Raw genomic sequence first — 25,045 nt, 5'->3', positions numbered from 1 at the left:
TGGCAGCCAGTAATCATTCATGTGTAGACTATTTAAAACAACGACAAGAATTATGCTAACGTTAGCGGATTACATATTGTAAGTGCTGAGGGATTAGTTGTAACACAGCGTTACGATTAACCCCGCTGGGTCAAAATATTTTTAAGTCCACCAAAAAAGTTGCTTAAGCTGCAGACATATTTCAAAATGATGCTATGTTTTAGTTAACAAGACACTGATTAATATGACGTAACATTGAATTTGGTATCTTACACACCCAACTTAGAAACCGAAAAAAAACATGATGAAAAAATTTACTTACATGCCACCAAAACACTCGTTCATCAATAACTCTCTGGAAAACATTATACATTTCCAATAATTTGCGGGAGATCATCTTTTGGCAGCATAAAAAAATCTGGAAAGGCAAAATTCTCAACCTTATGCAACAATATAAACGGTCCGTGTTACAACTAACCCTGCGTTAGTTATTGCCCCGCGCACCCCTACCTGCAGTTATGTAATCACTCAAATGTTAGCATTAAAAATATGTATCTGAAGATTTTTTTTATCTGTCAGCCTCAGAATATCCTCCTTACTAGTGAGTCTCCTCTCGGAGACATAAAGATTGTGGATTTTGGCCTGTCGAGGTTGGTAAGCAGCAGTCAAGAGATCAGAGAGATCATGGGCACACCCGAGTATGTGGGTACGAACCAATTCTTTACCATTTTCATATGAAATTCAGTGTAGTGTTTAAACTTGAGACTGGTAGTGCATGTACATGATCTTAATGACCTTTTGGGGTGGTTTCCTGGACAGGGATTAGTTTAAGCCAGGACAAGGCCTCATTTTCATTAGGAAATAACTAGTTTTAACAAGCATGCCTTAATAAAAACATTACTTGTGTGCATTTTGAGGCAAAACAAAGGGCACTGGTGTATTTTAAGATATGTCAGTGCAAGTTGTTTTCAGTTTGGACAGCCTTACATTAATTTTAGTCTAGGACTAGTCTAATCCCTGTCTGGGAAACCACCCCGTAATGTTTAAATTCAAAATTTATATTTCTGTAGCTCAATTGGTAGAGCATTGTGATAGTGGCACAAAGGTGATGAGATTAATCCCAATACGCGTACTGTACTGATAAAATATAGATGTTTGAATGCACTGTAAGTCACTTTGGATAAAAGTGTCTGCCAAATGCATAAATGTTTAATTTAAATTTTGCCCTGATATAAATTTCTTCATAAAATCTTTATTTGTGGAAATTAGTAACTTAGAGTAAGTGTTTTCACTGAGTAATGTACATAACACTGCACATTTTTATGTATTGTTTTTTATTACAGCACCAGAAATCCTGAATTATGAGCCAATAAGCACAGTAGCTGATATGTGGTAAGTCCTTGTTCTTCATTACTATTTTTACAAACATGAATACAGCATTTCATGTGATACCCTTAAATGTTGACATAGAGGTAATTTTCACAATAAGTTCTTTTTCTTGTGTTTTATGGTCAGTTTTTTCATGGTAATTATGATCACAGTTGTGTCATTGCACATAAACAAACACTTCATTCATAGCAAAGGCTCTCGCACCCTCTCTGGCTCAGTGTTTTGGTTGTTTTTAACCAGCAATTTTGCTTTAGGATGTATTCTCTAAGACAATTAGTACTTATAGTTCTTGCTTGGAGAAAATACTATTTTTATAACACAAAATCAGTCATGTTTACGATGCTTTATCGGTGGATGATCTTCTCCTCTCACTTTCTAATAGGAGTATTGGTGTCCTCGCATATGTGATGTTGACGGGCATCTCTCCTTTTCTGGGGGATGATAAACAGGAGACCTTCCTCAACATCTCCCAGATTAATGTCAGCTACACTGAGGAAGAGCTGAAGCACCTGGACAAAGCAGCTATTCACTTCATAAAGTCTCTGCTTATCAAAGAACCAGAGTGAGCGAAACATATTAAATATATCAAGGATATATTTTCACAGATTTTTTTTTTAATATTGTAGGATGATTTTAAAAACAGTAGCTGTTTTCACAGACGGGTCAAATGTATATCCAGTTCATCACCTGACCTTATTTCCACAGAGAACCGTTTCACAGCAGAAGAGTGTCTCGAGCACCTGTGGCTTCAGATCAAAGAAGAAGAAGAAGAAGAAAAGGACGGGAGCACATCTGAAAGCGTCTCTGAGCCTGCCAGTCCAGGGACCTCCAGCCACGATGAAGAAGCGGAGGATGAGGAGAGCTCTCAGGTGACAGAAGAGCTCATCGTAATGGCAGCTTACACCCTGGGTCAGTGTCGACAGTCCTCTGATAAAGAGACTCTGACCCCCGACCAGAAGGCCATCTCCAAACGCTTCAAGTTTGAGGAACCCTTCTCAGCCCTGCAGGAAGTTCCTGGAGAATTCATCTACTGATTCCAGTTCAGCCAGATAGCTGCTACGCTCCCAACTAATGCCGCACTTCAGACAAGAAACCTTTTCTATGTCTTTTCTTTTCACTCACCTCATGATTTAAACTTGTAAGCCAAACAACTTTTGTCTTTTGTCTTGCTGGTTGCTCTTGTTTCTTTTGTTTAATGTTTAATGTCTGCTTATATTTACAGACGACTAAGCCTTGCTGTGACTCTCTCACTTTTCTTGTTTTTATTTCCTTTAGGTGCCATGCTTATTTGTTATGGGTAATACATATTAAAGTTATTATTTTTGATGATAATAATTTTGTTTGCTTTCTTCTGGGTGCATTTCGATGCATCTTTGTACAGATTATTGTTGTTTGACTTTTTAGGTTTTGTTGTTTCTACAAGTTTGTTAAAGATTATAAAGCCATTTTATGTGTCCAGCTTCTTTCAGGTCTTTCCTTGGTAAAAAAAAGCTTCCACAGCAATAACAAAACATGTAAATGTTTCCTTGTTTTGTTTTTTAACTCATGTTAAAGTTATAACTATAAATTGATTTGTCACTATAAAGAATATTTTTAATGGCAATATATTACAAGGAGACTGTTCTGATGCTGTAAATAAAAGTTTGTCTTTACAGCAGTGACTCATTATTTTTTGGTTGGGAAATTCTGTAACTTAAAAGCTGACTTATTACTGACAATAACACAAGATCACTTATTTGGCTTCAAAACACCCCATGCTAAAGAATTTAGTTAAAGCTGGTTAAAAATGTATCTCTACTACTCAGGGGCGGATCTACCGGGGTGGCACGGGGTGGCAGTTGCCACCCTAAATAAAAGCATTGCCACCCCATATGCCACCCCAGCGCTGGTATCCTAATATATATAATATATACCCGAGTAGGCTCTTTTAACCAGAAATGCAATGCAGCTTTTCTCTGTGTGTGTTTAGGGGTGGGAGACACATATCTGACGATGATTGGTGTGTGTGTCTTGGAGGGGGTGGGACAACTACATAGCGGATTATGATTGGCTTAATTTCCATCGTTAGCCAATCAGAGGCAGCAGAGTTCATACCCGGTCATAGCCAAGCACGCACAGTCAGTCCGAGCAGAAAGTCTTTTACAGTGTAAAAAAGCCCGCACAGTTTGCCAACTTGGTGACTTTGTCGCTATTTTAAGAAACTTTTTAGACCCCTTTAGCGACTTAATTAAAAAATCGACTAGGACAAATCTAGCGATCTTTTCTGGCGTGGTTGAAGACTTTTGGAAACTGCCGTGAAAGGAGGATGCATCACCCCATCCAAGGCACTCACATGCAGCCCGGTTCTCACGCTGCAGTCCATCCGTGATCCGAGTCGCACAAACCCGCGACAACAGAGCGATGGAAAGTACAACGAGCTCAAAACAAAGGTAGCTGACGCAAGCACAAAGTATAAAAAGCACAAACGTTGAAACGTTACTTTCCATCGTTGAGGTGAAAGGCAAGAACGTTTATGAACGTGCAACTTATGCCCATCGATCTCTTCACGTCTGCAGCAAGTAACGTTAATTCTGATCTATTAAAGCACCTCACATCATCACGCATCCCTGCAAAACATTAGTGGTTTCTTTTTAGTGTCTTTAAATGATTAAGTTGAGCATCACATCACCAAATCAGAGTACTGAATACGGTCATATTTTACAGATAAATGTTGCATCAGGATAAAAATACAAAAATTAAACTGTTGATTGTTGTAAAATATTGCCTGAGGTAGTTGCTTGGTAGTTAAAACTACTGAACTGCAGGTTTGTGTAAGCAGTAAATATCTTTTAAGCAGTTCTTTCTAGTTAGCCCGTGATGTCTTGTTAGCTACTGCAGCAATCAAAATATTCCAAACGTGCAAATGAAATCGCTCATTATGATATTGCCTAATGTTTTTGTTTGTCTTCATTGAGGAGACAAAACTATTCAGTGTTGTGTATGTTTAGAAAGCTTGAAAGACAGCTTAATGCTGCATTTTCCAGGATAATATGAAAAGGCTGATATCCATTTTTTTTTAACCAAAAAGAATAGAAAAATCAAATACTATGGGAGTTTAAGGTACAAATAAAACAGAAAAATATGTTGTGGAAGGGAGAGGAGTAGATGAAGTCATGAAAGAAAGAAACATATGGATGGCAAAGAGCTAAAAAGAAGTGAATAGACAGAAATCCATCATGAAGTGAGTGAAATGATTAAAGAAGAGGGTTATGAGAGAAAGAGATGTGTGCCTTTCAAATATGTTTTACATTAATATAAACTAGGCAAACCTATTTTATTTATATAACAGTCTTTATGTTCAACCTTGCTCATCATGGTTACAGTCAGTGTTTTTAGATATTGGTAAGATGTATGTATTAACTTAGTATTAAGACAAAGGGTGCTACAGTAGAGATGCTAAAGGTAGCTGCTTGGGTACTTATAGGAACATTTGTTGTTGCGTTTTTTATGTTATAAAATTTGAGGTCCAGTGTATACACCGAATATAGTATATACAGTACTACTTTATTGCCACCCCTCGTGGTTCTCATGCCACCCCCTTGCCACCCCATAAATATTTTTCTAGATCCGCCCCTGCTACTACTTAACTAAGTTTTAATTACCCTTATTTTCATTACAGAACCTATACATTTTGTTAAAGGATGAATACAGGGATAAAAAAAATAAGATATAAACATTTGTCAAACGATAAATGCTTTACAAACTTTTATCCATTGAAAGCTTCCTCATTTTGATTGAAGTGTCCAGTGACATCTTTTTAAAGAGGACATACCATGAAAATCTGACTTTTTTTAAAGTGCTAATTAGTTCCCAAGTGCTTCTACCAACCTAGAAAATGTGAAAAAGATCAACCCAGTAACTTAGTTTACCAAAACTTTCTCTGCAAGCATGTGAAAAATAGGTAATTTAAATTTGGCTCCCCTTGTGAGGGGATAGTACCCTTAATCTGCACTATCCAACCACAGCACCGCCATTTAGTGCAGATATCATAGTGTTTAAAGGACACACCCAAAAAATGGCACATTTTTGCTCACACCTACAAAGTGTTTTGTTAAATTTTAACATGCTATAATAAATTATCTATATGGTATTTTGAACTGAAACTTCACATATGTACTCTGGAGACACTAAAGATTTATTTGACATCTTCAAAAAGTCTTGTTGTGAAATGTCCCCTTTAAAACTACTACTGTTGTTTAAAAACATCTTCATCCAGTGAAAATGAAGAATTCGAGAGTTGTTTTGTGTGCAGAGGTTCATATCTAATGCTCAGCAGTACAAATAAACATGTTTTACATATTTTATTGGAATGTAACCAACAAGTTTGGCCATTTTAAATGTATAATAATACTTGGGGGAATTTTTTTATTTTAAATGGACAAAAACAGATATGCTGTGCTATAGCTTGAGGTATTGGTTTGGTTTAAAGTGCCTTTTTCTGGTATTCTCAATATTGCCATTTAGAATTTATTTATTAAAAGAAAAAAAGATTGTTGTAATGTATTACCAAGTTATTTGTGTCTATGTAAAACATTGAAAAATATACAGTTGCTAATTATTAATGCCATCATTGATTCTAATATTAAACATCCTGCTTTATGAGCATTAACAAACTTTACCAGATTAACAACACTTTTTGGTAGTCTGTTTTTTAATATATTTTTTATAATGTTTCCATCTTTAAAACACTGCTTTAGTTTACATTAGAACGCACATGTAATACATTTACAGTAATACACTTCATATGGTTTGGCCAAAAAATGAAAGTGAAAGTCATGGCCGTAGCCAGGGTTTGAAAATTACCGAGGTCCAGGGTGGAGTGTTAAGAGTTAACAAATGCTAACTCGGGTGAAAAAAGTGCACTTAAATAAAATAAAATTTTTAAGTACACTTAGTAAATGTATTATTTTCGTGCACTCATTTTGTGGTTTATATATCACATTTGTTTTTAGTACTTCTTAAAATTAAGTTAAGAACATCTAAGTGTTATTTTGAAACATCATTTATTTCAATAAAAATCTAGTTGGTACTGGTATTCTTACTTTTTCAGGTAAACTGAAGCACTGCTCAAGTAGACCTTTACTTTTATTAAGTATATTTGTAGCATAACTTTACATAACTTACAAATGTACTTGCTAGTATTAAAGTGGTTTAACTGCATTGAAGCATACTTAATTTTTTACCTGGGATCTAAAATATTCTCTTTACCTTTTTACACTTTGGGTACAAACTTGGTTTTGGGGGATGGACTGGGACTGCTGGATTATTTATTACTTTTTCATGCAACAATGTTTGTTCTTGTAATCATTTTAATAAGCAATATTTCATAACAAAAACGTTACAAGATTTTAAACAAGAACTTGTTTAGTGCTCTTATTGTTTTCAGCATGACTTTGTTAAAGGTTAACTTCTAAATTCAATGAAATAACAGAATTCTTAATGCTTATGTTTTGTTGAGATTAGCTTTACCGTTTTATGCTAGGCTACGTGTTTTAACATATTTGGCATATTTTATTTAAACCCAATTCTTCTAAACACTCTTAGAAAGGATGTGTTAATTTTTTACACATCTTTGTGCGTTAAACTTTAACACATTATGTGTCATTTTGTGTTGATTTTGTGTTAAAATATAACACAAGTTGTGTTAAAAGTAACAAAAAATGTGTTGTTTCAATAATAACACAGAGCTGAGGGATTCACTAATGTGTTGTTTTTAACACATACGTTCTAAGAGTGCATCTTTGTATCAGAGTTGCTTTCTGTTTTTCGATAGTGTGATACTCTTACAGACAAAATTATGATGATTACTGCTTTTATCTTACTGAATGTAGTATCAGCAATAACCTGCTTGCCCTGAACCATGCGTCTTATTTGATAACTTTCAGTTTCCATGTTGCCAGATATTAGTACGAAAAACAAGCAAAAATAATTGGCCTTAAAAACAAAGTTCGTCCAAACCTTGTATTTCAGAAATAAATCAGAGAAATTTCTAATACTAACCTTCACCTAACAATCACTTTATAGATAGTGTCAAAGTGTCACATTAATTGCTAAACACTACGTCTAAAGAGGATTTTTAACGATGGGGTCTGGCAACACTGCAAATTCTGTACCCGTGCCGTCGCAGCTTAAGCCAGTCTTCGTCATCATTTTACACTAAACTATACAGTAAACTGTCCAAACTAAATTATTTATGCGGATTCGTTTTGAAAAACTAATTAGTCATTCAGAGAACTTTACATTTTATTTTTTAATATGAAAAAATTACCGAGGTCCGGACCTCTGTGACCTCATAGCTGGCTACGGCCAAGGTGAAAGCTGAGTCACACCCAACAGATAAACCTGTTTTGCACATGACTCTTAACACAAAACCAGAAAACTACTTTTCAAGCGACTGTCTCTCTCTGTCTGTATGTATGTTAGTGAAATATGGCAGAAGCTCATGTTTTTAAGGACAAGTTCAGCTGTTCAGTGTGTTTGGATCTCCTGAAGGATCCAGTGACCATTCCCTGTGGACACAGTTACTGTATGATCTGTATTACAAACTACTGGGATCAGAACGATCAGATGAGAATCTACAGCTGCCCTCAATGCAGACAAACCTTCACACCAAGACCTGTTTTATTTAAAAATGTGACGATTGCTGAAATGGTGGAGGATCTGAAGAAGACAAAACTTCAGACTGCTGTTCCTGCTGACTCTTATGCTGAAGCTGGAGATGTGGAGTGTGACGCCTGTACTGAGAGAAAATACAAAGCTGTCAAGTCCTGTCTGGAGTGTCTGAAGTCTTACTGTCAAAATCATCTTAAACAACATGAGAATCTCTTCAATGACAGGAGGCATCATTTGATGAATCCCACCAAACAACTTCATGAGATGATCTGCTCAAAACATAATAAACAACTAGAAATCTACTGTCGCACCGACCAACACTGCATTTGTTATCTGTGTACGATGGACGAACATAAAAACCATGATACTGTGACAGCTGTAGCAGAAAGAACTGAGAAACAGGTATGAACTGAAATCAGACACTGCAGTAATGCTAACAGTAATGATTAATAACATGCTAAACTATAAATGTCATTATAGTAACATTACATACATATACGCATGCAGTTTAATGTAATATCTTTGAGGTTTTATAGTTATTTGTTATCTCACAGAGAGTTTTGGGAGAGCGACAGAGAAAATTACATCAGATAATTGAGGAGAGAGAGAAGGAGCTTCAGGAGCTGAGAGAGGCTGTGGACTCTCATGCGGTGAGTTTTGAACAGAAAAACATCTGCTGACAGCTTGAAGATCAGTTTGAGATTCATGACTCTCCTCCAGTGATGGAGATCTTTACTGATGTACCTGTAATGGATCTGATTGTAATGTTTGTCCTAACAGCGCTCTGCACAGACAGCAGTGGAGGACAGTGAGAGGATCTTTACTGAACTGATCCGATCCATTGAGAAAAGACGATCTGAGGTGACACAACTGATCAGAGATCAGGAAAAGACTGCAGTGAGTCGAGCTGAAGGAGTCATGAAGCGTCTGGAGGAGGAGATTGATGATCTGAAGAGGAGAGACACTGAACTGAAGCAGTTTTCACATACAGACAATCACATCCATTTCCTACAGGTAACACAACTCTGAAATACAACACAATGAGCATTAGCAGGATCTCTGGAAGACTTCACTTCATATATGACTATGATGGTTATTTTATAAGCTGATAAATGTGCTTAATGTTGAATGTTTATGTTCATTTGTAATCTTTTCTTCTTCAGAGTTTTCAGTCTCTGTCTGCAGCTCTTGAGTCTTCAGTCTCACACAGATTTACTCTCAGCTCTCTTCTCTCTTTTGATGATGTGAGAAAATCTCTCTCTCAACTGAAAGACAAACTGGAGGATTTCTGTAGAGAGGAGATATCTGGTGAAGGTAATGAACAAACAAACCTTACAAAAAACTATACTGGTGTGCATCTTGAGACAAAACAATAGCACTGAAATATGTTAAAATATGTCAGTACAAGGTATTTTGAAATTAAAGTAGCTCAAACATGCATTTTCGTCTGGGACTAGGATAAGCCGGGAACCCCCCCCCCCACTATATCAAGGTCATGATCTCTGTTTTATTGTGTGTCTTATTGGTTTATTATATTTATACTATGGGAATTGTATTATTTATGTTTATGTTTCAGACTCATATATCTCAGTTATTTCTGATGAATTGAAGACCAGAGAGGATTTCTTACAAAGTAAGAGACTTTTATGATTTATGACTTTGATTTATTTATATCCACTAGTACATAAAGAATGACAAAAACAAAATAAGAAATAGAAAACATAAACACAAAAAAAGCAAAAATAACAAAACATTGAGTATTTTCAATGTTTACAGAAATCTTTCAGTTCACATGTGTCAGTAACTCAGTCCTTGTTAAAGAGGTGAATGAATTGAGTAAAATCAACGACTCAAAATCAAAACATTGACCTTTCAACATTTTTCAGCTGCCAGGCACAGGAACTTAACTTTATTTTTTTATTTTTATATGCCTTTTTTTACATAAAACTGCATTACTGCTAAAAACTCTACAAATTTAATGAGGACATTTAAACAAATATATTTATATATTTAAGAATCTTAAACCTCAAAAAGTAAATGAGTGCGCACTAAAGGAGTAAATACAAATATAGAAATGTGTAGGTTTTGGAAAAAATGCAATAAATCTGCAATGGTGATTTTTGTTAAACTGCTGCAGTCATTTGTGTTTATCTTCACCAGATTTCAAGCAGTTCACACTGGATTCAAACACAGTGCATAAATTCATTCAGCTGTCTGATGGGAACAGAATGGCTACTCGCACTTACACAGTCCATCAGTATCCTGATCATCCAGACAGATTTGATATTTATTATCAGGTGTTGTGTAGAGAGAGTTTGTGTGGACGCTGTTACTGGGAGGTTGAATGGAGTGGTGATGTGTTTATATCAGTGTCATATAAGAGCATCAGCAGGAAGGGAGAGGGTCATGAGTGTGTGTTTGGACATAATGATCAGTCCTGGAGTTTGATTTGCCAAGATTCCAGCTGCACATTCATTCACAATAACAAACTCACTTTACTCCCTGTAGTGTCGAGCTCCTGTAGAATAGGAGTGTATGTGGATCACAGTAAAGGATCTCTGTCCTTCTACAGCGTCTCTGATACAATGAACCTCATACACAGAGTCAACACCACATTCACTAAACCACTTTATCCTGGGTTTTGGATCATGTCAGGTTCAGTGAAGTTATGTAATCCAGCAGTGTAGATGAGATGAAGATTCTCAGTAATGCTGGAAACTTTAACAAAAGTAAAGAAAGAAAAACAATTCCCTGCCAGTGACGCTTTCCTGAAGAGTAAATCTATTATCCAATAGATTTCACTCTTACCCAATTGTTTTGATAATCCGTGTATGTTTTGATCATCATTCTGAATCTGATCTCTAACAAAATTACTTTACAAAAATGCAATTATTTCAGCTTTTTGTCAAAAATTTTGTATTTTTGAAGACACCCATAATTAAAGGGGGGGGGGGGTTTCAATGGTATTTCAAGCATTCTGACTTATTAACACAGTTATAGAGTTGTTTCCTCATGCTAAACGTAGGCAAAGTGTCAAAACAGCAGTTGGACATGTTACAGAGTATTTCTGTGCCGAATGCACTTCGCCAGGGTTCGTACAAGTTTCGGCAAGTTTTTTTCGATTACAGTTCTAACTGACGTTTCAGGGGTTTTCGATACGTATCACTTCTTTATATGGGCTTCCCCTGGAAAACTTCCCCCAGAAAACCCCGCCCACCCGTCAATCAGCGGGAGAGGCTAGAGCTGCTAACAGCTTATCACGCCACTCAGCTTTGTATTATTTCAAAACTCAACAATGGCACAAAAGAAGAAGTGTGTTTTTGGATGTAAGGAAGACATCCAGCCTTATGGAAACAATGGACATAGTTTATTATCCGGATTAGCAGCGGAGTTTTGCGTGTGTTTGATGCGGTGGATTTTCCCAACCGGGTCATGGCGAGTTACACGCGGTAAGTAAGACTTCTGTCTTATGTTGGAAATAGTCGCGTGCATATTATATAAATGACACGAACATGTAGTTGAATCATAAGTTAAAACAGTGTTGTATAGTGTTGCATGACTCGTACTCGCTCCTCCTGTGGTATAACTCCTCCTTCTTTATTTTTTCGTACGTTATCGGAAAGATTCGGTAAAGCTAATCTTTCTTTTATAAATCTGATTAAACTAAAGACTCTTCAGAGATATAAAGGATGTCATACTACTCTATAGGTACTCCAGATTAACATCAGAAATGCAGAAACAGCGTGTTTTACGTGAGCTTTAAGAGGTTATAAAAGAGAACAAACGGAGATAGGATAAACATGTTTTTTTTTCAGTTTTGTTTGTTTATTTGTTTGTTTGAAAGCAGATTTTCTGTTCTTTCATTTGATATATTTGTATGTTTATATATTTTTAGAAGACAATTTTTGTTGAAGGCATTTTGTGAAATTTTTGTGAAAATCAGCCTAAAAATAATGCTGGTGGGGAAAGATTATTTTAATAATGAATAATGTTCAATTCAGGGTTGTGGGGTGATTGGGACAAGATTATTGGAAAAAAAATAAAATCTGAAAATGAAAAAAGGCTGGCGGGGAATGAGATTATTTTAATAATGAATAATGTTCAATTCAGGGTTGTGGGCTCGTAGTAGGGTGGCCCTGGGGTGCAAATCACAACAACAAATTGCTGAACAACAACAACAAATTAAGAAACTACACAACAAATAAAAAACACTGCAACAAATTAAAAAACAACAACAAATAAAAAAAAACACTACAGCAAATTAAAAAACACTACAGCAAATTAGAAAACACTACAACAAAAAACAAACAAATACAAAATAAAAAACACAACAGCAGGTTAAAAAACACTACAGCAAATTAAAAAACACAACTACAAATTAAAAAACACTACAACAAACTAAAAACACTACAACAAATTAAAAAACACTACAACAAATTAAAAAATCAGTACAACAAATTAAAAAACACAACTACAAATTAAAAAACACTACAACAAAATAAAAAACAATAACGGGTTAGAGAACACAATAGCAAGTTAAAAAACACTACAACAAATTAAAAAACACTACAACAAAATAAAAAACAACAACAACAAATTAAAAAACACAGCAACAAATTAAAAAACACAACAGCAAGTTAAAAAACACAACAACAAATTAAAGGCACAGCTACAAATGAAAGGCACAGCTGCATTGGCCTACCGGAGGAGGTGGGTAGCAGTGGGCAACATGGGACATCACTGATTGGACGACACTGCAGTATTCTTCCTGTATCGCGTGGTTTGGAGAGGAGTAAAAAAATTTTGCCCAAACTGCGGAAAAGAACTGGTTGAGCCGCCCCCGGCTGTGGCAAAAGGCTTAAAAAAAATCTACCATCGGAGACACCCAACAACCTTCAATTAAGTTAATAAGAATAGTGTAATGCTTACGTTGTTTGTGGATGTAACGTTAGCTTACTACTATCGTTAGTGGTTTCCAGACCGTACCCTTAGCCGGCCCCAGCAGTCCACTATTGAAATGATGATAAAGTAGTACATTTATTACATTTGGTCAAAATGGCACGCCTCACCTTAGGAAGTGGAGAGTAGTTGCATCGTCTGTACAGTCCAGCTTCTTTTAAATGTGTCTTCAATGTCCACATACTCATTGAAATTTCATGATTAGTCCTAAGCATATCCAATATCACCTCATATGTATGTCCTGAATCAAAATACTCATGTTTGAAAAAATGCGCTACAGGAAGAATAACTTCTGGTTCAAAAGCCGAACTGCAGTGTCGTCCGGTCGGCGATGTCTCGTGTTGCCCACTGGTGCCTGCCTCTTCCGGTGGGTTGATGTAGTTGTGTTTTTTGATTTGTGGTTGTGTTTTTGGTTTGTTGTTGTGTTTTTTGATTTGTAGTTGTGTTTTTTGATTTGTTGTAGTGTTTTTTGTTTTGTGGTTGTTTTTTATTTTGTTGTGGTGTTTTTTGTTTTGTTGTGGTGTTTTTTTGACTTGCTGTTGTGTTTTTTATTTTGTATTTGTTTTTATTTTGTTGTAGTGTTTTTTATTTGTTGGCGTGTTTTTAATTTGCTGTGGTGTTTTTTGGTTTGCTGTGGTGTTTTTTTGATTTGCTGTGGTGTTTTTTGGTTTGTTGTGGTGTTTTTTGATTTGTTGTAGTGTTTTTTAAATTTGTTGTTGTTTCTTGATTTGTTGTTGTTGTTTGGTGGTTTGTTGTTGTGGTTTGCACTTCAGGGCCACCGTAGATATCTCCTTTTCAAGTATCAGAGGAAGTCCCTGAATTTTTATTACAGCCTCACTTAGTGATCTTATAAAAAACAATTACACCCCACTTACAGGAATAATCAAGACCAACTTAAAAACATGGTGTCTACTTCCAATTTCATTTCTGGGCAGAATAAATGTAATAAAAATGAATGTCCTTCCCAAATTGTTATATTTATTTCAATCTATACCTAGTTATTTAGCAAGTTCTTTTTTTAAGGATCTTAATAAACACCTTTCATGCACCGAATTAAATTCTCAAAACTACTAAAACCGAAACATAAGGGTGGGATAGCTCTGCCAAATTTGCAATTGTACTATTGGGCAGCCCAGATAAAAAATAAGATCACATGGAGTACAGAGAGAACAAACTCTATATTTGGTATAATATGGAATCATCAATTTGCACCCCATTTCTAATTTAATCTTTACCTTTTATCAAAAATTATACTATGATTAAAAAAAATTCTGAACATTTGACCACAGCAAACACTCTCCGAGTCTGGAGAGATGTTAAGACATACTTAAAAATTCCTGCCGTCCTTTCCCTATCCTCTCCAATTTGTTTTAACCCTGATTTTCTTTTAACATTGCAAAATTGGCCTCTCAACATGGCTGAAGCTGGGAATTAGAGGTCTACACGGAAGATATTTTATTTTATATTTTAAACGATTGTCCGGGTCGTGTCTCAATATATTAGGTCCCGGGTCTGTTTAACATTGTGGTTACCCGAGGTCGATCGGACTCGGAGAGCACACTCACATTTAATTTAAATATAATATTTCAAAAACAGCAACAAAAACTTAGATGAACTGTTGCATACATTTTTTTCTATGACGCTAAAATTGCGTTAAAAAGTTTATATTTGGTTGCTCCAACCAGGCAGCTAACGCGCATGTGCTCTTGTAATGTTCCTGTGGCTACCAGGAGCTTCTGCAGTGAGACGCAATGACTTCACCTTCGACAATTGGCTCTTTTATTTAGAAGGCGGGACCTATTCCGCCGTACCGCGCATTTTGCACTGACTTCTCTAATTTTTATAATAATATTATAAATTGACTGTCTTGCTGTTATATTTAAAGTTTTCGCGACTCTGCTCAAAGAGCACAGAGATGATAGCAAAGAAGTAAAGCTAACGAAAGCAGCCATGGCACTGAATGAACAATTGTTATTATAATCCAAACATTTTTAAGCAAGTTCCCCGATACACAACATGTGTAAAACTGCGTTATTAATCACCATGAAGTGGACTTTAAAAGCTGGAATAAGCATTAAGCATTTCAATCGTCAAGAGAGGAATAACATGGATGGAACTTTCTTGGAAATAAGGATTGTGCATCACACAGTCAGGTAAGGAGGGAGAAGACTAACTTCTATGGGTAAGACAAAACGTTTAATTTTCGCTACTTGTTTATTGAATAACATTTAGCTAAAGAATATTTTCCGGTCGGGTCTGTGTCTTCCCGGACGGGTTCGGGTCCAGGTTTTAAATAATAGACAGGTCCGCATCGATTCGGCGTCCAGCTTTTAAATAATAGACGGGTCCGGGTCGGTTCCGGGTCCAGCTTTCAAAACAACAGACGGGTCCGGGTCGGGTCAGTGTAGCACATTTACGGGTCTGATCGGGTTCGGGTAGGAATTTTTGGACCCGTCTAGACCTCTAATGGGAATATCCCAACTATCTTGCTTATTTACAGAGGGTATTTTAAAATCTTTCCAGCAGATTGTGCACCAATACAAAGTTCCAAAGTCAGATTTTAATAAATATCTCCCGTTACGTCCTTTTTTGAAAACAGTGGTAGATAAAGGGGAGCTGAACATGCAAATAACTGTTATTGAGAACATTTTACAAAACCCAATTGAGTTAAAGGGATCGATATCAAGGATATGTGGCAAGAGGGAGACTTAGTGATAACACTAAAAAAGACTTCTGATCTTAACAAAAACACGACTACGCCACCCCAGCATTAATATTTGGGGACCTATTAATACAGGACAAGTTCACAGTTCTCCTGACCTGAAAAATGGACAATGAGACGTGGATATGGCAATGCACAATTTTTATTGAGAAATATATACTTTATTAAATATTCATAAGCGTAATAATAAAATGCCAATTAAATGGCAGTTAGAAATTGCAAAACATGCAAGAGACACCAAACTCAACCACAAAGCAGTGACACACTGGAAAGCGGAACCCTCAGTCAGCTGAGAAATGACGCAGCCTCCCATGTCCTTAGCAATGTCTTTATATACACGTTCACACACGGGCTCATCAATAATGGGCGTGAACCTCGACATTACACACAAAACTGCGTCTCACCACAGATATATTACATTTTAGTTAATAACAAGAGTGTTCAACACTACAGATAGGCTATAAAAACCGCCAGATCTACCTATCTCAGTACGCTTATTAAAGAAATTCATAACAACCCTCATTTCCTCTTTAGCACAGTTGCGAAACTGACTAGAAACAAAGAACAAACAGAAACCAATAGTAAACTCCAATAGTAACGACTTCATGAACTTCTTTGCTAACAAAATTATGGTTATTAGGGAAAACATAGAAACTACGCAAGCAGCCACCACTCTACCCAATAGTACATTTAACACTAGATTACCAAACGAACATCTTGAGTCATTTAAAGCTACTACAATAGAAGAGCTCTCTAAATTAATAACGTCATCCAAATCATCGTCCTGTATATTAGACCCTGTTCCCACAAAACAACTCAAAGAGGTAGTCCCTGTAGTATCAAACACAGTACTAAATATCCTTAACTCATCATTAGAATTAGGATACGTTTCAACAGCTTTTAAACTAGCAGTTATTAGACCGCTCATTAAAAAACCAAACCTTGACCAGGGAGACCTTAATAACTTTAGACCAATCTCAAATCTACATTTTCTTTCTAAATTATTAGAAAAAATAGTGGCAAGCCAACTACGCACATTCATAGCAAATAATAATACATATGAAAAGTTCCAATCAGGATTCAGGCCCCAACATAGCACAGAGACAGCTCTGCTTAGAGTTACAAATGACCTCCTTTTAACATCCTATCGTGGTGAAATCTCAATCCTTGTATTACTAGACCTTAGTACAGCCTTTGACACAATAGATCACACAATCTTACTCAATAGGCTAGAAAACTATGTTGGCATCTGTGGTCAGGCGTATCTAACCAATCGCTATCACTTTGTTTATGTAAATGAGGAGGAGTCATATCACTCCCTGGTTACATACGGCGTACCGCAGGGATTAGTTTTAGGTCCTATCCAGTTCTTGTTATATATGTCACCTCTAGGAGATTTTATCAGGAAACATAACATACGTTTTCATTGCTATGCGGATGATACCCAGCCTTACATCTCGTCACATCCCAGCGAAACCCACCAGTTTTCTAAGCTAACAAACTGCATAAGCGATATTAGTGACTGGATGGCACATAACTTTCTCATGCTAAACTTCAATAACACAGAGATACTTATTATCGAACCGAATCGCTACAAACATAATATGTCAGATTACAAGTTGCACATAGATGGCCGCACTGTGGTGCCATCTTCCACGGTTAGGAACTTAGGCGTGATGTTCGACAGCAATTTATCCTTCAATAGCCATATCTCCAATGTCTGCCGCATAGCATTGTTCCATCTTAGAAATATCTCAAAAATACGCCATATGTTGTCTGCATCAGATGCAGAGAAGCTTATCCACGCTTTTATGACCTCTAGAATAGACTATTGTAACTCATTACTCGGAGGATGCCATGCAAATCAGGTAAACAAGCTTCAGCTAGTTTAAAACGCTTCCGCAAGGGTACTTACTCGATCTAAGAAGTATGACCACATAAATCCAATTCTGGCATCTTTACACTGGCTACCAGTTAAATATCGCATACAATTTAAAATATTACTAATCACCTACAAAGCCTTAAATGGCCTAGCACCCTCGTATATTAAAGAACTACTATCAGAATACAATCCATCACATACACTGCGGTCTCAAAATTCTGGTCTCTTAATTATCCCTAAAATATCAAAAGTGTCTAAAGGTGGAAGATCCTTTTCCTACTTAGCCCCTAAGCTCTGGAATGATTTACCAACCGATGTCCGAGAATCAGACACAGTAGATACCTTTAAATCTAGACTTAAAACTTTTCTCTTTAACAAGGCATTCACATCATTTGTTTTAGTAATGGTACTCATCTCACAATAGCTAGTTTGTACAACCTAATAAATAAATAAACTACATCCTCATTTTCGTTCACACTTCAAAGCATCATAAATGTTATTAATATTCTTATGAATTTTCTATTCAACCCGGGGAAGCAGCCTTCTTGGGCTTAACTTAGCACCCTCTTTTATATGTTACATTAGTAATACGCCCACTTATAATGTTGATTATAGCCGCAGCAAATTTAGCTGCTTGTGCTATCATGTATTATGTTATGCTATCTGCCGATTTTCTGTGCTTTCCACTGCTTCTATTAATGTAAAGCTGCTTTGAAACAATCACCAATTGTTAAAAAGCGCTATATAAATAAAATTGAATTGAATTATTTTCCTTTATCTCATACTTACAACTTTTATAATAATGTGAGGTGGTGTTAATATTTCGAAATTGTGTATTTCCAATTCCTTTGGCCTTTTTTTATTTTTCCCTATATCTACCTTTTTTATTGTCATTTTCATTTATTTTTTCAGATTTTCTTACCACTGTCTTAGTTATACATAACATTACTGTACCATGATACTGTTACTTTCAATGTAAATCTATGTGCAAATAATAATAATAAAAAACATCATCCAGTGAAAATGAAGAATTCGAGAGTTGTTTTGTGTGCAGAGGTTCATATCTAATGCTCAGTGGTACAAATAAACATGTTTTACATATTTTATTGTAACGTAACCAACATGCTCGGCCATTTTAAATGTATAATAATGCTTGGGGGAAATTTTTATTTTAAATAAAGACAAAAACAGATATGCTGTGCTATAGCTTGAGGTATTGGTTTGGTTTAAAGTGACTTTTTCTGGTATTCTAAATATTGGCATTTAGAATTTATTTATTAAAAGATAAAAAGAAAAAAATATTGTTGTGATGTATTTCTTTCTAAGTTATTTGTGTCTATGTAAAACATTGACAAATATACAGTCGCTAATTATTAATGCCATCATTGATTCTAATATTAAAACATCCTGCTTTATAAGCATTAACAAACTTTACCAGATTAACAACACTTTTCTGTAGTCTATTTTTTATATATTTTTTATAATGTTTTCATCTTTAAAACACTGCTTTAGTTTACATTAGAATGCACATGTAATACATTTAATACAAACACTTCATATGGTTTGGCCAAAAAATGGAAGTAAAAGTGCAGAGTCACACCTAACATGTTTTGCACATGACTCTTAACACAAAACCAGGAAATTACTTTTCAAGCGACTGTCTCTCTCTGTCTGTATGTATGTTAGTGAAATATGGCAGAAGCTCATGTTTTTAAGGACAAGTTCAGCTGTTCAGTGTGTTTGGATCTCCTGAAGGATCCAGTGACCATTCCCTGTGGACACAGTTACTGTATGATCTGTATTACAAACTGCTGGGATCAGAATGAGATGAGAATCTACAGCTGCCCTCAATGCAGACAAACCTTCACACCAAGACCTGTTTTATTTAAAAATGTGATGATTGCTGAAATGGTGGAGGAACTGAAGAAGACAAAACTTCAGACTGCTGTTCCTGCTGACTCTTATGCTGAAGCTGGAGATGTGGAGTGTGACGCCTGTACTGAGAGAAAATACAAAGCTGTCAAGTCCTGTCTGGAGTGTCTGAAGTCTTACTGTCAAAATCATCTTAAACAACATGAGAATCTCTTCAATGACAGGAAACATCATTTGATGAATCCAACCAGACAACTTCATGAGATAATCTGCTCAAAACATGATAAACAAATAGAAATCTACTGTCGCACTGACCAACACTGCATTTGTTATCTGTGTACGATGGACGAACATAAAAACCATGATACTGTGACAGCTGTAGCAGAAAGAACTGAGAAACAGGTATGAACTGAATTCAGACACTGCACTAATGCTAACAGTAATGATTAATAACCATAAATGTCATTATAGTAACATTACATGCAGTTTTATGTAATATCTTTGAGGTTTTATAGTTATTTGTTATCTCACAGAGAGTTTTGGGAGAGAGACAGATAAAATTACATCAGATAATTGAGGAGAGAGAGAAGGAGCTTCAGGAGCTGAGAGAGGCTGTGGACTCTCATGCGGTGAGTTTTGAACAGAAAAACATCTGCTGACAGCTTGAAGATCAGTTTGAGATTCATGACTCTCCTCCAGTGATGGAGATCTTTACTGATGTACCTGTAATGGATCTGATTGTAATGTTTGTCCTAACAGCGCTCTGCACAGACAGCAGTGGAGGACAGTGAGAGGATCTTTACTGAACTGATCCGATCCATTGAGAGAAGACGATCTGAGGTGACACAACTGATCAGAGATCAGGAAAAGACTGCAGTGAGTCGAGCTGAAGGAGTCATGAAGCGTCTGGAGGAGGAGATTGATGATCTGAAGAGGAGAGACGCTGAACTGAAGCAGTTTTCACATACAGACAATCACATCCATTTCCTACAGGTAACACAACTCTGAAATACAACACAGTGAACATTAGGAGGATCTCTAGAAGACTTCACTTCTTATATTACTATGATGGTGGTTATTTTATTAGCTGATAAATGTGTTTAATGTTGAATGTTTATGTTGTCTTTGCATTTGTAATGTTTTCTTCTTCAGGGTTTTCAGTCTCTGTCTGCAGCTCTTGAGTCTTCAGTCTCACACAGATTTACTCTCAGCTCTCTTCTCTCTTTTGATGATGTGAGAAAATCTCTCTCTCAACTGAAAGACAAACTGGAGGATTTCTGTAGAGAGGAGATAAAGGAGATATCCGGTGAAGGTAAAGTAGCAGATATTCATTTACTTTAAAACAACATCACACAAGCAAGAGCGCTGTAAGACTCTTATGGGGCGGTTTCCCGGACAGGGTTTAGATTAATCCAGGACTAGGCCTTAGTTATTTAGAAGTTTTTTCAACGAATCTTACAAAAAACTATATTGGTGTGCATCTTGAGACAATATAATGGCACTGATATATGTTAAAATACATCAGTACAAGGTGTTTTGCAATTAAAGTAGATCTTTAGTCTGGGACTATAAGCCCTGTCTGGGAAACCGCCACTATATCAGTGTCATGATCTCTGTTTTATTGTGTGTGTTATTGGTTTATTATATTTATACTATGGGAATTATATTATTTATGTTTATTTATTTATTATGTTTCAGTTACATATATCTCAGTTATTTTGGATGAACTGAAGACCAGAGAGGATTTCTTACAATGTAAGAGACTTTAAAAACATTTATGAATTATTTATAACCACTGGTATATAAAGAAAAACAAAAACAACAAAAAGAACAAAATTTTGAGTAAATTTAATGTTTACAGAATCTTTCAGTTCACATGTGTCAGAAACTTAAAGAGGTGAATGAATTAAGTAAAATCAACGACTCAAAATCAAAACATTGACCTTTCAACATTTTTCCAGCTTATAACAGCTACACAGGAACTTAACTTTATTTTTATTTTTATATGCCTTTTTACATAAAACCGCATTACTGCTAAAAACTCTATGTAATGAGGTCATTTAAACAAATATATTTATATATTTAACAATCTCAAACCTATAATAATATAGAAACAAAGTAAATGAGTGCGCACTGAAGAAGTAAATACAATTATAGAAATGTGTAGGTTTTGGAAAAAATGCAATAAATCTGCAATGATGATTTTTGTTAAACTGCTGCAGTCATTTGTGTTTATCTTCACCAGATTTCAAGCAGTTCACACTGGATTCAAACACAATGCATAAATTCATTCAGCTGTCTGATGGGAACAGAACGGCTACTAACACTATCACAGTCCATCAGTATCCTGATCATCCAGACAGATTTTATCACTGGCTGCAGGTGTTGTGTAGAGAGAGTTTGTGTGGACGCTGTTACTGGGAGGTTGAGTGGAGTGATAAGGTGTTTATATCAGTGTCATATAAGAGCATCAGCAGGAAGGCAGAGGGTCATGAGTGTTGGTTTGGATTTAATGATCAGTCCTGGAGTTTGTACTGCACTAACTCCAGCTGCTTCTTCCTTCACAATAACAAACACACTAATCTCCCTGTAGTGTCAATGTCCTGTAGAATAGGAGTGTATGTGGATCACAGTAAAGGATCTCTGTCCTTCTACAGTGTCTCTGATACAATGAACCTCATACACAGCGTCAACACCACATTCACTAAACCACTTTATCCTGGGTTTAACATCCTTTCAGGTTCAGTGAAGTTATGTAATCCAGCAGTGTAGATGACATGAAGATTCTCAGTAATGCTGTAAACTTTGACTAAAGAAAAGAAAGAGAAACAATTCCCTGCCAGTGACGCTGAAGAGTAAATCTATTATACAATTGAGTGCACTCTTACCCAATTTATAAAAAAACTGAATCAAAACGAATTGTTTTGATAATCCGTGTATGTTTTCATCATCATTCTGAATCTGATCTCTAACAAAATTCCTTTACGAAAATTCAATTATTTCAGCTTTTTGTCAAAGATTTGGTATTTTTGAAGACACCTAATCATATTAAAGAGTTTATAAAAGAGAAAAAACGAAGATTGTATAAACGTGTTTTTTTCAGTTTTGTTTGTTTATTTGTTTGTTTGAAAGCAGAGGGTCTGTTCTTTCATTTGATATATTTGTATGTTTATATATTTATAGAAGACAATTTTTGAATAAGGCATTTTGTGAAACTTTTGTGGAAATCAGCCTAAAAAAATGCTGGTGGGGAAAGATTATTTTAATAATTGATAATGTTCAGTTCAGGGTTGTAGGGGTGATTGGGACAAGATTATTGGAAAAAACACACAGACAGTCCTGTATATATAAATGACGTTCTTGCTCTAGTACAGTGATTATAATCGAGTAAAGTGAGTGTAGAAACAAACTTCAATCAACAGAGGGAAGCAGTAGATAATAAATATAAAACAGCATTACTTTATTCATTTATATCCTCTGTGACATTTACATAATGTATACAAATCCTCTATGACAAAACAGTGAGTCCTGTTCTGTTTTAGGCTTTATCCTCTTATTTATTTACAGACAACACTGAGATACCAATTCAACAACTGTTTGTATTTGATGACCCGTTTGATATCTTGGGTCACATACAGACTTGCCTGTAAATTGTTTTTTTTTAACTTGTGTATGTTTAAACTTTATTAACCTGAATGCATTTTAACTTGATCTTGGACTTTAGATTACAGCACACTTAATGAACAATTTGCTCCAAATGTCATATTTTATGATCCATTTGGTTGTAATGTTGTGATTCTTTAAGGAACAACTGAAATAAGTTATGATCATGGTTATTATGAGAGTAAGACACATTGGCTTTTGAATTTTTTTGTCACACCATGATATGAATGAGGGAGAGTTTGGACTTTTGTTTCCATGCTAGATCTTTATGTACTTATTACCACTGTGCTATTTAAATCTAATGTATTTGCATATGTACAGATATGTATAGATGCATATCTGTACAGATGAAAATTTTCAATCATTTTAAGTAAGCAACCCTTTATTCAGACTTTAGCAGCAACATATTTGACCAAACTGACTCCTTATGATAGTTTACAAATCTCTCTAAATTGTATCCACTGTGATCTGCAATATCAATTAAAATATTTGTGTTAAAAATGCTTTTTTTCAAACTGAATAAATGCTGTCTCTTGAAAATCAATATCTTATTTTTCTATGAGAGACTGAAAGAATGAGTAGACTTACACTTAAAAAAATGCTTCTCAATAAAAAAATAAGATTCAAATTTAACCTTGTATCACAGTCAACCAGGTAAAGGGCTTTTTTTGTAAAATAATAAAATAAAATTTGTTAACACCAATAAACACAGTTAAAACAAATGGGACAACATTGTACAGTGACAATAATACATGCCTTTCATGTGATAAATACTATTATATATTTCATTTAGATTTTTAAAAGGCAAGACTACAGCTTTGCAAGAAACATCATCAAACACCAACTGTGTCTCAAAACCTAGAAAACATAGACAGGTGTCCACCTAGACAACACTTTACAGCCATACTGTGAAGTATTGATAAAGAGGACAAACCATGAAACTCTGACTTTTTTATGTTAAAGTGCTAAAATTTGTTCCCAAGTGCTTTTACCAACCCAGAAAATGTGAAAAAGATCAACCCAGTAACTTTGTTTACCAAAACTTTCTCTGCAAGCATGTGAAAAAATAGGTTATTGAAATTTGGCTCCCTTGTGATGTCAGAAGGGGATAATACGGCCCCTTAATCTGCACATCGAACCATGGCACTGCCATTTAGTGCAGATATCATAGTGTTTAAGATTATATGAATTTAAAAGGGTAATGTATTAGCTGTGTTGTACACTGTCTCTGTTTTATTAAGGTGGACATTTCACAAGACTTTAAGATGCTGAATAAATATTTGGTGTTCCCAGAGTGCATAAAGCTTAAAATACCATATAGATAATTTAATATAGCATGTTAAAATTGCCACATTTTGGGTGTGTCCTTTTAAATGCAAATGAGCTGATCTCTGTACTAAATGGCAGCAGCATGGTTGGATAGTGCAGGGGGAGCCAAATTTCAATTACCTACTTTCACACACAGAATGGTTTACCAAAACTAAGTTACTGGGTTGTTTTTTACACATTTTCTAGAAGCACTGGGGACTCAATTATAGCACTTAAAGGACAAGTTTGGTATTTTACACTTAAAGCCCTGTTTTTTAGATTGTTTATGATGAAATAGAACGATTTTGACTGAAATTTGGACATATGATGCTGGCCTGAAAAATTTTGGGTGTTTCTTGTATCACCTCCCACCTCTACAATGGGTCTATAGGTGCACTGGAACAATCCTTCCTAAAATGCATTAAACTTTCATTTACAAAGATGTGAATCTCACCGAGTGGCCAGGGGAGTTCACTGATATGATCACACAAAAATCACTGCAAAAGATGCTTTCCAACAGGTGTTTTAGCATTCGTTGTAAACTGGACCTATTTTTCCAAACGCTTCACACCCGTATATTCTTACATTGAGAGCTTGAATAATAGAAACTCCAGCCCAGT

At 35.6% G+C, this 25,045-nt stretch overlaps 2 protein-coding genes across 3 annotated transcripts in view; both read left to right on the top strand.

Moving 5' to 3' along the window:
- Positions 1-7,260: 7,260 nt before the first annotated feature.
- The window catches only part of LOC129426518 (E3 ubiquitin-protein ligase TRIM16-like), a 33,033-nt gene continuing 15,248 nt past the window's right edge, over positions 7,261-25,045 (top strand). The window contains exons 1-6 of one of the 2 annotated variants that reach the window (XM_055182904.2): positions 7,266-8,421; positions 8,574-8,669; positions 8,800-9,033; positions 9,183-9,333; positions 9,596-9,652; positions 10,180-12,469. In XM_055182904.2, the coding sequence (XP_055038879.2) occupies positions 7,837-8,421; positions 8,574-8,669; positions 8,800-9,033; positions 9,183-9,333; positions 9,596-9,652; positions 10,180-10,706 (1,650 nt within the window). In that variant the 5' untranslated portion in view covers positions 7,266-7,836 and the 3' untranslated portion in view covers positions 10,707-12,469. Of the gene's footprint in view, positions 8,422-8,573; positions 8,670-8,799; positions 9,034-9,182; positions 9,334-9,595; positions 9,653-10,179; positions 12,470-25,045 lie in introns of those variants that run through there. The other variant, XM_073863859.1, reaches the window with a different exon arrangement.
- Positions 13,802-23,193, top strand: LOC129426264 (E3 ubiquitin-protein ligase TRIM16). The gene is made up of 6 exons (XM_073863866.1): positions 13,802-19,856; positions 19,988-20,083; positions 20,214-20,447; positions 20,607-20,766; positions 21,153-21,209; positions 21,700-23,193. The coding sequence occupies exons 1-6, from the start codon at positions 19,275-19,277 to the stop codon at positions 22,224-22,226; spliced, it is 1,656 nt and encodes a 551-aa protein (XP_073719967.1). The 5' UTR covers positions 13,802-19,274; the 3' UTR covers positions 22,227-23,193.

This window comes from Misgurnus anguillicaudatus, chromosome 25 (assembly GCF_027580225.2).
Source record: "Misgurnus anguillicaudatus chromosome 25, ASM2758022v2, whole genome shotgun sequence".
Taxonomy (NCBI): Eukaryota; Metazoa; Chordata; class Actinopteri; order Cypriniformes; family Cobitidae; genus Misgurnus; species Misgurnus anguillicaudatus.
The sequence above is the reverse complement of the archived record's forward strand: the minus strand, read 5'-3'. Positions and strand labels throughout refer to the sequence as shown.

Bases quoted from the DNA above. Each gene is read 5' to 3' on its own strand.
- LOC129426264 (XM_073863866.1), top strand. From the start codon at position 19,275: ATGGCAGAAGCTCATGTTTTTAAGGACAAGTTCAGCTGTTCAGTGTGT. The intron at 20,767-21,152 runs GTAAAGTAGCAG...ATTATGTTTCAG, and splicing joins AAAGGAGATATCCGGTGAAG to TTACATATATCTCAGTTATT. The intron at 21,210-21,699 runs GTAAGAGACTTT...TATCTTCACCAG, and splicing joins CAGAGAGGATTTCTTACAAT to ATTTCAAGCAGTTCACACTG.